Below are 13,818 nucleotides of genomic sequence, written 5' to 3' on the forward strand. Positions count from 1 at the left end.
AAAGGATGTAAATTAAGGAGAGGGAAGAGTCGGAATATTATAGAGTGTGGAGTAAACTATATGATTGGTTAGAAAAAAGAAACCAAAATAACAATTCGGAATGTTAATTTAACCGGCTTAAAACCAGGGAGTGTAAATTGCTGAACAGTGTCAACCGGTTAATGATGGTTTTGTAAATCGATACTAATGTAAATATAAGTACGTAGATGAAAGATTGAATAAGAATAGAGAATACATAATTTTAAATTGATTTTAAATTGGGTTGTTTTAATTTACGGCCAATAATATTTAATTATTTTAAATTGCTTTTAAATTTTGTATGTATTGTTTTTTACTCTGGCTGTTCACCGCCCTGAGTCCTATTCTGGAGAAGGGCGGTATAGAAATTTAAATAATAAATAATAAATAAATAAATACATATCCATGTCGATACAGTAAGCTGTAAAATAATATATGATGTAAAGTTATGTTTGTTTCGTGTCTTGAATATCTTTTTTGTTGTATTTTTCTTTACTTTGTTTTTAAAACTTAAAAACTCAATAAAAATTGTTTTTTAATAAAAAAAAAAGGAGAGATAAGAAAAATATGTATTTAATATTACATGTCGTCACAGCGGCGAGGATTATATTCGCACAATATTGGAAAAAAATGAAGAAACACCGCGAGACAAAGAGATAATGAAGAAGATACCCGACTGTGCAGACATGGATAGATTGAACATTGAAAATTCAGCAGAAAGAAGACACAGAATACTATCAAACAAGGAATCTATTTTACTGGTGGTTTGAAAAAAGGGTTTGGAGATTAAGAATGTAATCAGTATTGTCGGGGCTGGGATTCAGCCGGTTCGGACCGGTTCAAGTGAACCGGTAGCTCCGACGATCAGCTGAGTGCGAACTGGACGATCAGCTGGGCCCGCACTCTAAACCGACCTATATTTCCTTTGTTTGAAGCCCAGCTGATAGGCGCAGTAGTGAGGATTGCCACGCCTCAGCTGTTTTACTCACTGGGGCTGCAGTAGAAGGTAAATTTTAAAGCGGTTTTCAAACACGAAGCGCGTGCTCAGCGAACCGGTTGAATCCCACTGCTGAGTATTGTTAAGCAAATTAAATACCGAGACAACACCATATTTATTAAGCACTAAGCAATGTAATTAATAAAAAGTCAATGAAATTTTACATATATATAAAAAAGGAAAACAATGAATTTTAATTTAAAAAAGACTTCCCACTCCTCAAAGCTTCTTTTCAGGGTGTACAACAGTTTTTGGCGTTCTCAAGATAGCCCCTGTCTAACTGGATGTTGGGGGTTAAAATCTGAGAGTGGTTGTAATCCACAAAAGCCTATTCATGCTAGAGCAGACTCATCCCTTGACCTTTTAAGAGTTTTATCTTCCCCACGGAGGAATTTCCAGTATTTGCTCCACTAAATTACACCCTGGAGTTGAAGAGAGGCTAGGATGCAACCTAGGAGGTAGATTCCCAGTAGATTAAAATAGGGTTTCTGATTTCCAAATGAGGAAATGACTTTATCCCCTAATCCTTCCCAAATTCCATTATTTGGATTTTTTAAAAAAAGTTTATTTGTACATTTTCATTTAACATACATAAGTGCTTTGTGAACAGTATATTGTCTGGGTCACTTAATAATGTTTTTCCAGCTCCTAATTTCTACCTCTATTATCCAACCATTTATAGAACAAATCCCATATTTGAAAGTACTCTGTATCTTCCTTTTCTTTTAACTTTAATGTCAGTCTATCCATTTCTGCGCAATCTAATATATTCTTTTTAATTACATCTCCTTCTCTCAGTGTTTCCTCATTTTTCCATATTGTGCAAATACAATTCTTGCTGCTGTCGAAACATGCAATATTAAATACAAATTCCCCTTATTATATTTTTCTGGAACTGTGCCTAACAGAAATACTTCTGGCTTATAATCTATATGCAGCTGTAACGTTTTTTTCTAACCGCGTATGCATTTTTTTATCCAATATTTCTTTGCTTTCACACATGTACACCACATGTGATAGTAGGTGCCCAGTGACTGATTACATTTCTAACATTTGGTGGAATTTGGATTTTTAAAGGGGAATGAAGCCAAAAAGAAACTTTTGGCAGAGGGTTGCAGGAGGCCGTCGCAGCCACCTGAGCTCCATTTTTGCTGGTAGAGGCACCATCGGCCAATATTTCACTCTTTCCAGAGGGTGGCCCCACAGGCCAGATGTAAGCACAAGGGTGGGCTTCAAAATTTTTAGCAAGGGGTTCTCTGCCCGGTTGCTGGGTGGGTGTGGCCATGGTGGGTGTGGCCTATTCGGCTTCCTGCACTACGAGGGGGGGCATTTTTGCCCTCCCTGGGCTCTGGAGGCTTTCCTCGAGCCTCCAGGAGGGCGAAAATGGCCTCCCCAGGCTCCGGAGGCCCTCTTTCCGAACTTCCGGTAGGCCCGTTTTTTGCCCTCCCTGAGCCTCCGCGGGCCATGAGTTTGATACCCCGATTTAAGGCCCAAGGCTACCCACAAAAATCAAAAGCAGAGAGTCCCTTTTAAACTCACTTCTACAATCCTGTTGAAGAGCCCATCCGTAGTAGCCAGGTTTACACTCTTGGCAGTGTTCGCCTTGGGTGTGAAACAAACACCTGAGACACAACCCGGTTTTTTTGTCACAAGCCTCCGGATCAGAGGAATCGATGTTGTTGTTACACTGGCAGGGATGGCATCTCCCGCCAACCTCTTCAGGGTTTCCAAAGAAGCCGGAGGCACATTCGTCGCATCTGCTTCCTGTTCAACCAGCAATCAAAGGAAAAGGGAAATCTTCAGCAAATTATCATTTGTTTATATCCCGCCTTTATGATTTCTACCCAAGGTGACAAACACATACAATATACCTTCTTCCTCCTATCTTCCACACAACAACAACAATCCTGTGAGGTGGGTTGGGCTGAGAGAGAGAGAGTGACTGGACCAAATTCTTCCAATCGGCTTTCATGGCTAAGGCGGGACTAGAACTCCCTGTCTGAAGGTGATTGGCCCAAAGCCGCCCAACTTGCTTTCATGGGTAAGGTGGGACTAGAACTCCCAGTCTCCTGGTGACTGGACTAAAGTCACCCAACCAGCTTTCATGGCTAAGGTGGAACTAGAACTCCCAGTCTCCTAGTGATTGGTCCGAAGTCACCCAGCCATCTTTCATGGCTAAAGCGGGACTAAAACTCACAGTCTCCTAGTGATTGGTTCAAAGTCACCCAGCTGGCTTTCATGGCTAAGGTGGGACTAGAACTCACAATCTCACAGTTTCTAACCTGGTGCCTTAACCAATATATCGAACTGGCTTAAATTCAGCCAGAAACTAAAATTATGAGAGAAATAATCCACCGTGTGTATGTTAAGAAACAGGACTCATCTTTAATTCTTTGTAAAGCATCAACATCCCTCCACTTACGGCCATTCGTTTAGTGACTGTTCAAAGTTACAACATCCCTGAAAAAAATTTGACTTATAACTGTTTTTCACAATTATCTTTGTAGCTTCCCTACGCTCATGTAATCAAAACTTGGCTGTTTAGCAACTGATTGCAGTGTCCCGGGGTCATGTGATTCTGTTTTGAGACCTTCTGACAAGCAAAGTCAAGGGGGAAGCCAGATCCACTTAAATGTGATTAACTTAACAAATGTAGTGATTCGCTTAACAACCGTGGGAAGAAAGGTCGTAAAACGGGGCAAAACTCACTTAACAACTCTCTTGCGGAAGTTTGGAGCTCAATTGCTGTCGTAAATCGAGGACTACCTGTAGTTACAGTATGTCACAAAACCATTTACTTTTATATGAGTGGTGTGGTGGCCTAGAGGTGGAGCTCTCACCTCACAATCAGAAGGCTGCGAGTTCGATCCTAGGTAGAGGCAGATATTTCTCTCGCTGGGCACAATGAGAATATCTCTGCTGCGAACTCCGCATTGGCAACAGGAAGGGCATCCGGCCAGTAAATACTCAGCTTCATTCAGTTGCTCCGGCTCCACCCCGCAAGGGATTACGGGATCATTAAACAACCAAAAAAAAAATTACCTTTATATCCTCTCTCACAAACGCACACCACTTGTAACGTAATCCGGTCTTGATAACATCCGTTGGCAAACTGGCGCCCACTTTCCGGTCCATCTGGGCAAGGACAAGGACGGCAGTGATCGCCTGATCCCAAGACTGGATCTCCATAAAAACCAGCGAAGCACCTAAATTTTATAGAACAAGGTTTCTTACAAGCCATATGATACAGTATATTGATCGACTGAATATACACCTAAACTACTGAAGTATTTTTTTTCTCTATGTAATCCTCGACTTACAACAATTCATTTAGGGACCGTTCAAAGATACAAAGGCACTGAACAAAAGTGACTTACGACCGTATTTCACAATTATGACGGTTGCAGCATCCCCTTGGTCACATGATTTATATTTGGATGCTTGACAACTGGTTCATACTTATGACGGTTGTAGTGGCCGGGGTCACGTAATCCTCTTTGGCGATGAGCAAAATCAAGGGGGAAGCCAGATTCACTTAACAACCGGGTTACTAACTTATCAACTGCAGTGATTCACTTAACAAACCGTGGCAAGAAAGAGGCAAAACTCGCTGAACAAATGTCTCACTTAACAACAGAAATTTGGGGCTCGACGGTGGTCGTAAGCCGAGGACTACCTGTACGATATAAAGAACACAGCCTAAAGCTGTTTTCACTAGACCTTTAAAATATCGGCCTTTCGTTTATTTGTTTATTCAATAGCAATAGCACTTAGACTTCAGTGGTGGGTTGCTCCCGGTTCGCACCGGTTCGCAAGATCCGGTAGTAAAAATTTTTAGTAGTTCGGAGAACCGGTAATAACATTGGCTGGCCACGCCCCCGAACCGGTCCCCCGCCCGGTCGCCGCTCACTTACCCCGCCCACCTCATCACAGGCTTTTTTTTTTTACTTTTAAAAGCATTTTTTCTACAACCTCTTCAGCCGAAGAGGTTGTAGGAAAAAAAAAATGCCTTTAAAAGCCTCTGGCAATCCCAGCAGATTTGCCTGATCGTCAGAAGTTTCTAAAAGCATTTTTTTCTGCAACCTCTTAAGGTTGTAGAAAAAATGCTTTTAAAAGTTAAAAAAAAAAAAGTTGGCCACGTCATTACCCCCAAGCCATGCCCACAAAATAAGCCACGCCCACAAAATAAGCCACGCCCACAGAACCCACCCGTTAGACTGATATACCGCTTCACAGTGCTTTACAGCCCTCTCCAAGCGGTTTACAGAGTCAGCCTATTGCCCCCAACAATCTGGGTCCTCATTTGACCCACCTCAGAAGGATGGAAGGTTGAGTCAACCTTGAGCCTGGTGAGATTTGAACTGCCAAACTGCAGGCAGCCGGCAGTCAGCAGAAGTACCCTGCAGTACTGCACTCTAACCACTGCGTCACCGAGGTTCGTTCAAATTACCCCACTTCAATCTCACAAAACTTGGTGGTTATGGTGTCCCAGTAAAAGGAGGAACTGAAAGTGTTCCTGAAGGATGCTTTAAAAAAAACAAAACTCTGTTTTTAATCCCTTCCTAAATAAGCTACCAGGGGAATTCTGGGAGTTGAAGTCCACAAGTCTTAAAAGCAGTGTTGAAATCCAATTTTTTTTTTTACTACCGGTTCTGTGGGCGTGGCTTGGTGGGTGTAGTGTGGCTTGGTGGGTATGGCAGGGGAAGGATACTGCAAAAATCTCCATTCCCTCCCCACTCCTGGGGGGAAGGATGTTGCAAAATCTCCATTCCCACCCCACTCCTGGGGGAAGGATATTGCAAAATCTCCATTCCCACCCCACTCTGGGGCCAGCCAGAGGTGGTATTTGCCGGTTCTCCGAACTACTCAAAATTTCCGCTTCCGGTTCTCCGAACTGCTCAAAATTTCCGCTACCAGTTCTACAGAACCTGCTGGATTTCACCCGTTTAAAAGGTCGCCAAGGTTGGACATTAAAACCTGACGTTAAAACTTGCACGCACGCCACTTTGGAAAATCCACATTTTCTCTGTAGCCAAAAGAAGACATACCTCTCACAATTGGGGCCCGAGGTGTGATCACGACAATTCAAGCACTGTCCGCTGTACGGATCGCACTCATCTGCGTGACCGTTGCATTGGCAGGGTTGACAGCTCGGGAACCCCCAATATCCTGGCAAACATCTGTCACACGGACGGCCATAAATTCCATGGAAACAGTGGCACTGCCCGGTCTCCGGATGGCAGAAGGCATTTACAGAAGCTTGGGCGTGACACTCGCAAGCTAAAAAAAAAACACCAAATCCATACAGATATCTGGATGAAATGGAAACCCGTAATCAACGTACTTGTGGATTTTTAAAACTCCAGCTGGTTAATGACCAGCGATAGAAAAATTAGTCTCGTCAATAGAAGAGAATATTTGTAGCTCGGGGTTGAATTATGGGGTCCCTGGTGCTCTGAATTTTGTGGTTTTCTTGGTGTTTTGTTATCCAACTAGGTAAATTGGGTTTTAATATTGGGTTTTTAAAATTTGGCCAAACCTTTTTTTTTTTTTTTTTGCTTTAATTTATATGCCGCCCTTCTCCGGAGACTCAGGGCGGCTTACAATGCGTTAAGCAATAGCCTTCATACTTTTGTGTATTTATACAAAGTCAGTTTATTGCCCCCACAATCTGGGTCCTCATTTCACCTACCTTAGAAAGGATGGAAGGCTGAGTCAACCTTGAGCCTGGTGAGATTCGAACTTGCAGTAATTGCAAGCAGCAGTTCTTAATAACAGTGCTTAGTCCACTGTACATTTAATGATTTTAATTAATTTTAACTATGATATTGTATATTTATGTTTTTTAATCTTGGCTGTACACCGCTCCGAGTCCTTCGGGAGAAGGGCGGTATATAAATATTATTATTATTATTATTATTATTATTATTATTATTATTATTATTATTATTATTATTATTATTATTATACATCAGCAGTACTACAAGGAGGGGGGTTTGCGGAGTAGAGAAGAAGGAGGGAGGGAGACGAGGGAGGAGGACTGTGGGGTCCTTGGTGCTCTCTGAGCTTGGTGGTTTTCTTGTAGACATTTCATTGCCCAACTAGGTAACATGATCAGTGCTACAAGGGAGGGAGATTTGCGGAGAGAAAGAGGAGGAGGAGGAGGAGGAGGAGAAGGAGAATTGTAGAGTCGTTAGTGCTCTCTGAACTTGGTGATTTCTTGTAAACATTTCATTACCCAACTAGAGAACTTGATCAGTGCTACAAGGGAGGGAGGAAGGTTTGTGGGGAGGAGGAGGAGGAAGAGGAGAAGGTGGAGGAAGACAATTGTAGGGTTCTTGGTGCTCTCTGAGGTTGATGGTTTTCTCGTAGACATTTCATTACCCAACTAGGCAACTTGATCAGTGCTACAAGGGAGGGAGGGAGGTTTGTGGGGAGGAGGAGGAGGAGGAGGAGAAGGAGGAAGAGGAGAAGGTGGAGGAAGACAATTGTAGGGTTCTTGGTGCTCTCTGAGGTTGATGGTTTTCTCGTAGACATTTTATTACCCAACTAGGTAACATGATCAGTGCTACAAGGGAGGAAGGTTTGTGGAGAGGAGGAAGAGGAGAAGGAAGAGGAGGAGGAGGAGGAGGAAGACAATTGTAGGGTCCTTGGTGCTCTCTGAGCTTGGTGGTTTTCTTGCAGACATTTCATTACCCAACTAGGTAACATAATCAGTGCTAGTTTAGTAATGAAACATCTGCATGAAAGCTCAGAGAGCACCAAGGACCCCACAAATTTATCTTTTTATTTAAGCTCGGCTCATGAGGATTTTTACAGATGTGGTAGAAGAGAGGAACGAAAATATATATATATTTTTAAAAATGTCTTACCAAATAACATTTTAGAGCAGTAACAGAGTCTTCGGAACGAAGACAGAACTTACGTTTACATCCAGTAGGTCCAAAGCCAAAAGTGCCCGGGGCACATTTATCGCATCTTCGGCCAACAACATTTGGGCGACATTGACAATGGCCTCCGTTGGGATCACATACCGAACTCAATGACCCTTGCGGGTCACACTGGCAAGCTAAAAAAAAAAGAAGAAAGATTTGGAACAAGTCATTCATTCATTCTTTCCTTCCCTCATTCATTCCATTTGCGTAGTGACTTTCCAATATCACGTAAAACTAAAACAATTGCATCACACATGGACATTAAAATGCACAAAAGCCAAGGAAATGGCAAATAACTTGCTAAAATGACTGATATATGTAAGTATCAGGGGTACAGAGAGATTCATTAGGCGGTTTTAGCTCCAGATTTCATTTTTTAAAAGGGCAAATACAGGGGTGAAATACTCCCGGTTCGGACCGGATCGCCCGATCCGGTAGCAATGGAGGCGGGTGGTTCAGAGAACCAGTAGCAAAAATCCCTGCCCCCCCCCCGCCCAGCTGAGCCGCACAATCATCAGAAACTTTTTTTTTTACTTTTAAAAGCATTTTTTCTACAACCTCTTCGGCCGAAAAAATGCTTTTAAAAGTAAAAAACAAAAAACAAAAAACCACCATATCTGTGGGCACACAAGTGTTGCCCTAGCTCAGGTCCAGCGCACATGCGTGCACCGGCCAGCTGATTTTCGGGCATTCCGGGCCCACCAGAACTCGGGAAATGGGCTATTTCCGGCCTCCGGGGAGGTTGGGAAGGCTGTTTTTGCCCTCCCCAGGCTCCTAGAAAGCTTCTGGAGCCTAGGGAGAACAAAAAACGGGCCTTCTAGTCCCACCGGAAGTTGGGAAACGGGCCATTTCCGGCTTCTGGAGGGCCTCCGGGAGGATAGGGAAGGCCATTTTCGCCCTCCCCAGGCTCCTAGAAAGCCTCTGGACCCTGGGGAGAACAAAAAACGGGCCTTCCCGTCCCACCAGAAGTTGGGAAACGGGCCATTTCCAGCCTCTGGAGGGCCTCAGGGAAAGTAGGGAAGGCCATTTTTGCCTTCCCCAGGCTCCTAGAAAGCCTCTGGAGCCTGGGGAGGGCGAAAAATGGGCCTACTGGGCCCACTGTGCCACTGCGTGCCAAAAGCATGGGGATCGTGGGGGGGGGGCACATGCACATGCACGGGAGGGCAGGGGGCATTGAATTATGGGTGCGGGCACGTGTGCGTGTGACCCTCCCGCGCTCCCCCCGCTTTTGACACACGACGGCAAAATGGTTAGCCATCACTGATCTAGTCCAAGCAGACTGTACACCATTTCTGACAGAGGGCAGTCCAGTCTCTTCTTGAAAGCTTCCAGGGATGAAGCTCCCACCACTTCTGAAGGCAACTTCTGTTCCATGGGTTGATTGTTCCCACTGTCAGAAAAATTCTCCTTATTTCTAGGTTGAATCTCTCCTTGGTCAGTTTCCATCCATTGTTCCTTGTCTGGCCTTCAGGTGCCTTGGAAAATAGCTTGACACCCTCCTCTCTGTGGCAGCCCCTCAAATATTGGAAGATGCTATCATGTCTCCCCTGGTCCTTCTCTTCACTAGACTAGCCACCCCCAGTTCCTGCAACTGTTCCTCGTATGTTTTATCCTCCAGTCCCCTAATCATCAAACTTGGTAACTTGAAGCCTTGTGGGCTTCAACTCCCAGAATTCCCCAGCCAGCACGGGGGGAATTCTGGGAGTTGAAGTCCACAAGGCTTTAAAATGGCCCAGTTTGGAGACCTCAACCTACTTACCCAATGCGGTTTCGTGTAGCACGGCCGAGATGCTAAAAATTATGTTCCTGCAAACATCCGTCATGGGAGTTTTCACCACGCTCCGGCTGTTTTCCAAGCAGCGGTATCTCTGAAAGGTTTCCCAGGCGCTGTTGGTTGTCACATCATCACCTCTGCCTCCAACCGTGAAGAGGTCCAGGGACTTGCAATATGGCATGAGAACCAGCTGCAAAATGACGTTAACCAAGACGTGTTACTATATTTTAAAAGGTGGACAATCTTTGTTATCATTCAAAGATACAATCCAGAGAGTGTGTCCAAGAAACACTCCCTAGGCCAGTGAGGGCTAACCTTTTTGCCATCGCGTGCCAGGAGGCGGTGGGGTGGGGGAGGTTGGCGCGTGCGTGTGCCCACACCCATAATTCTATGCGCCCCGCCCTACGCACGCAGCCCTCCCTCCCCCCTGCTCCTGGCACGTGATGGCCCGGTAGGCCCGTTTTTCTTTCCTGCCTGGCTCCAGATCCTCTCTATGCATCTGGGGAGGGCAAAAACAGCCTTCCCCATCCACTCAGAGGCCCTCCGGAGGCCTGAAACGGCCTATTTCCCAACTCCTGGTTGGACAGGAAGTGACCTTTTCTGCTGTCCCTAGCCTCCAGAGCCTCTCTTTTTGCCCTCCCCAGATGCATAGAGGCGCTCTGGAGCCAGGTGAGAAAGAAAAATGGGCCTTCTCCACCCCCACCCAGACCCTCCAGAGGCAGGAAACAGCCTGTTTCACTACTTCTGGTGGGCCCAGAAGGCCCGAAAATCAGCTGGCCGGTGTGTGCATGCGCACCAGAGCTGAGCTGGTGTGCCCACTGATATGGCTACACATGCCACCTATGGCACGCGTGCCACAGGTTCGTCATCACAGCCCTAGGCGGTTGGGCTACATGCCCGTTTCTTCTATTTCATCTCAGGTGGTCCCAGAAGCCATTCCCATGTTCTCCCTGATATGGGCAACTTTCTGAGAATTTCAGCAAGGATTCCATAAATGAATGAATGAATGAATGAATGAATGAATGAATGAATGAATAAATAAATAAATAAAGGGAGAACACGTGTTCCCTCTGCAGCTCTGTAATTAAAATGTGAGGCAGCTTATTCTGTGGGGTCCTCGCTGCTCCCTGGGTTTTCTTGTGGACATTTTGTTACCCAACTAGGAAACACCATCAGTGCTAAAAGGGTGTGAGGCAGGGGTGGGTTCTAAAATGTTTTACTACCGGTTCTGTGGGTGTGGCTTATTTTGTGGGCGTGGCTTGATGGTCATGTGACAATTCTTTAGGATTTAGCACGGATACTGGTCTACCAGGCTTTTAACTGCTTGCAGAGCTGTACCGGTCTACCCATTTATTTTTTGCAGGCACTGGTCATATCGTCACCGCTACCGACTCGGGAGAACCGGGCCGAACCGGGAGGAACCCACCACTGGTGTGAGGTTTGCGCTCGTTTGAGCACCCCGCTCCCTTGTAGCACTGATGATGTTACCTAGCTGGGTAATGACACGTCTGCAAGAAAATCATGAAGCTCGAAGAGCGCCAAGGATTCCACAGTCATCGTCTTCCTCCTCCTCCTCCCCCGCTCTCCACACACCTGACTCCCTTCTACAACTGATGATGTTACCTAGTTGGGTAACAAAACGTCTGCAAGAAAACCACGAAGCCCAGAGAGCACCAAGGACTCCATAGTAGTAGTCCTCCTCCTCCTCCTCTTCCTCCTCCTCCTCCTCCTGTGGCTGTGTTACAACTAAAGGGCAGATATTAGCATCCACTTACTGAATCAATGAGGGTGTATGGGTTTTCCACCTCTGAGTCTGAGGAGTACTGCGGCAGCTCCAACCGAACGGTGTAATTCAGACCCTTTTCAAAGCATATGGGGCGTGGAAGGACTGCGTACCTGTGTTAGCAATAGGACATCCATGAAGAAAAAACAATGTGGCAGGTTCCACAGCATACATTGGACATACAAGCACTGGGTTTCCTTGTGACTGTTGGTTAGATGACACTGAGTTTATATAAATACATCAGTCCTTCCGTGTGTCATCTCGGTGTTCCTTTGCTGACTTCTCCTTCTTTTTGTTACTCCTCCTCTTCTTATTTCTTCCTTAATAAATCCCATTTCTCTATCCAATATTTTCCCCAAAATACATATATTTAATATAACTTTCTCCTGTTTGCTTATCAAATTCTTTATATCTCTTTTCTATCCAATCATAAAATTTCCCCCATATCTTAAAATATTCCGTATCCTCTTTCTCTTTAATCATTAAAGTTAATCTATTCATCTCTGCGCAGTCCAATTTTTTTTCTAATTATTTCCCCTTCTAAAGGGATTTTTCTCTGTTTTCCATCTTTGTGCAAATATTATTCTTGCTGCAGTTATTATATGTATAATCAAGTATACATTTTCTTTACTAATTTTCTCTGGTAGGATACCCAGTAGGAACAACTCAGGTTTTTAAATCAATATGTTGTTGATGTCGGAGCGTAAATCAGCCCCGTTCCCCCTGGGGTAATTGCACTTAATTAGAGACGGATGGATCTTGTTTTCCATGCTGTATACTTTAAAGAAAGAAACCCCGAAATATATTCTAAGAAACATTTTATTATAAAGAAATAAAACAAACTTACTAACTACATTGTTACCGGCAGTTTTATCACACAGACGGACAAAAGAAAAAGATCAGGAAGTTTCTTCCTTAAACATAGACATGCGCAGTAGCTCAGAAATCACAAGACAGTCTTATCTCTGTTGCTATAGAGACGTGATACAGTTCTCTGGCAGGCTACCGTAAGTCTTAGGATGGAGGCTCGGCTGACAAACACATAACGCAGTGATAGTTGAGTCATTTCTTCTATCCATATCTTAATTCTGCTCCGATAAGCTTTAGCTTTTGGACATGCGTTTCTCCTTTTGTGACTCACCTGGAACCGGGAGATAAGGATACTTCTTGATTGTCATCGTCAGGAACGGTATTGCCGCATCTACTACTAGGAGGAATTTGGCCAGGGCGATATACACTGATGGTAGCTTTCTCCCAGTGATCTGGTAACTAGGAAAAAAGACCCAAGTTAATTTTAAAACTCCAAATACACCCTGTGGATCAGAGGTGGTATTCAGCTGGTTCGTGTTTCTGACACCGCACGCATGCACGGATGGGGGGCGTGAGCGAATTGCCGTGTTTTGTGACACCGGATGTGCACACTCACATTTCCGGTGCTGGGCAAACCAATTGCTACAGTATGTGAAGATCACTTATGCCAGTGATGGCTAACCTTTTTGCTGTCGTGTGCCAAAAATGGGGGGAGCGTGGGAGGGTTGCACACATGTGCCCACACCCATAATTCAATGCGCCCCACCCCCCTGCTCATGCGCGTATGACCCCCCCACGCTCCCCCCACTTTTGGCACGTGATGGCACGGTGGGCCCGGTAGGCCCATTTTTTGCCCTCCCCAGGCTCCAGAGGCTTTCTAGGAGCCTGGGGAGGGCGAAAATGGCCTTCCCCTCCCCCCGGAGGCCAGAAACAGCCCGTTTTCCAATGTTAAGTGGGCCTGGAAGGCCGGAAAATCAGGTGGCCGGCACGCAGATGCGTGCTGGAGCTGAGCTCGCGTGCCCACAGATATGGCTCCGCGTGCCACATGTGGCACGCGTGCCATAGGTTCGCCATCACGGACCTATGCTGTGGATATCCATCAGTGTTGTATAATGGAGGAATTAGGACTAGATGAACAATACAGAATTTCTATGCAATCTTGTTTTGGAGAAAGAGCAATTGAAGGCAGGGGGATGACTGTGAGAATCGTCACACACATTATCAAAATGCCATTGGTGCAAAAGACACATATAGCCAGTTTGGTGTAGTGGTGAAGGCACGAGCCAGGAAAGCCTGTTGGGAGACCTTGAACCAATCACCAGGAGACGGTGAGTTCTAGTCCCGCCTTATCCATGAAAGCCAACTCGGTGACCTTGAACCAATCACCAAGAGACGGTGAGTTCTAGTCCCGCTTTAGCCAGGAAAGCCAAATGGGTGACCTTGAACCAATCACCAGGAGACAATGAGTTCTAGTCCCACCTCAGACATAAAAGCTGGTTGG

The 13,818-nt window shown here is 45.1% G+C and overlaps 1 protein-coding gene across 1 annotated transcript in view; it reads right to left on the reverse strand.

Annotated features, from left to right (window-relative positions):
* Window positions 1–13,818, reverse strand: part of LAMB1 (laminin subunit beta 1) — an 87,740-nt gene that overhangs the window by 31,503 nt on the left and 42,419 nt on the right. Inside the window, exons 15-21 of the mRNA XM_087873370.1 lie at window positions 12,649–12,776; window positions 11,500–11,620; window positions 9,710–9,914; window positions 7,941–8,084; window positions 6,064–6,295; window positions 4,058–4,221; window positions 2,555–2,779 (exon numbers count right to left, since the gene is read on the reverse strand). Coding sequence (XP_087729496.1) covers window positions 2,555–2,779; window positions 4,058–4,221; window positions 6,064–6,295; window positions 7,941–8,084; window positions 9,710–9,914; window positions 11,500–11,620; window positions 12,649–12,776 — 1,219 coding nt within the window. The remainder of the gene's footprint in view (window positions 1–2,554; window positions 2,780–4,057; window positions 4,222–6,063; window positions 6,296–7,940; window positions 8,085–9,709; window positions 9,915–11,499; window positions 11,621–12,648; window positions 12,777–13,818) is intronic.

The sequence above is a fragment of the Pantherophis guttatus genome, chromosome 7 (assembly GCF_059756535.1).
Source record: "Pantherophis guttatus breed Tessera chromosome 7, ASM5975653v1, whole genome shotgun sequence".
In the NCBI taxonomy this organism is placed as follows: domain Eukaryota; kingdom Metazoa; phylum Chordata; class Lepidosauria; order Squamata; family Colubridae; genus Pantherophis; species Pantherophis guttatus.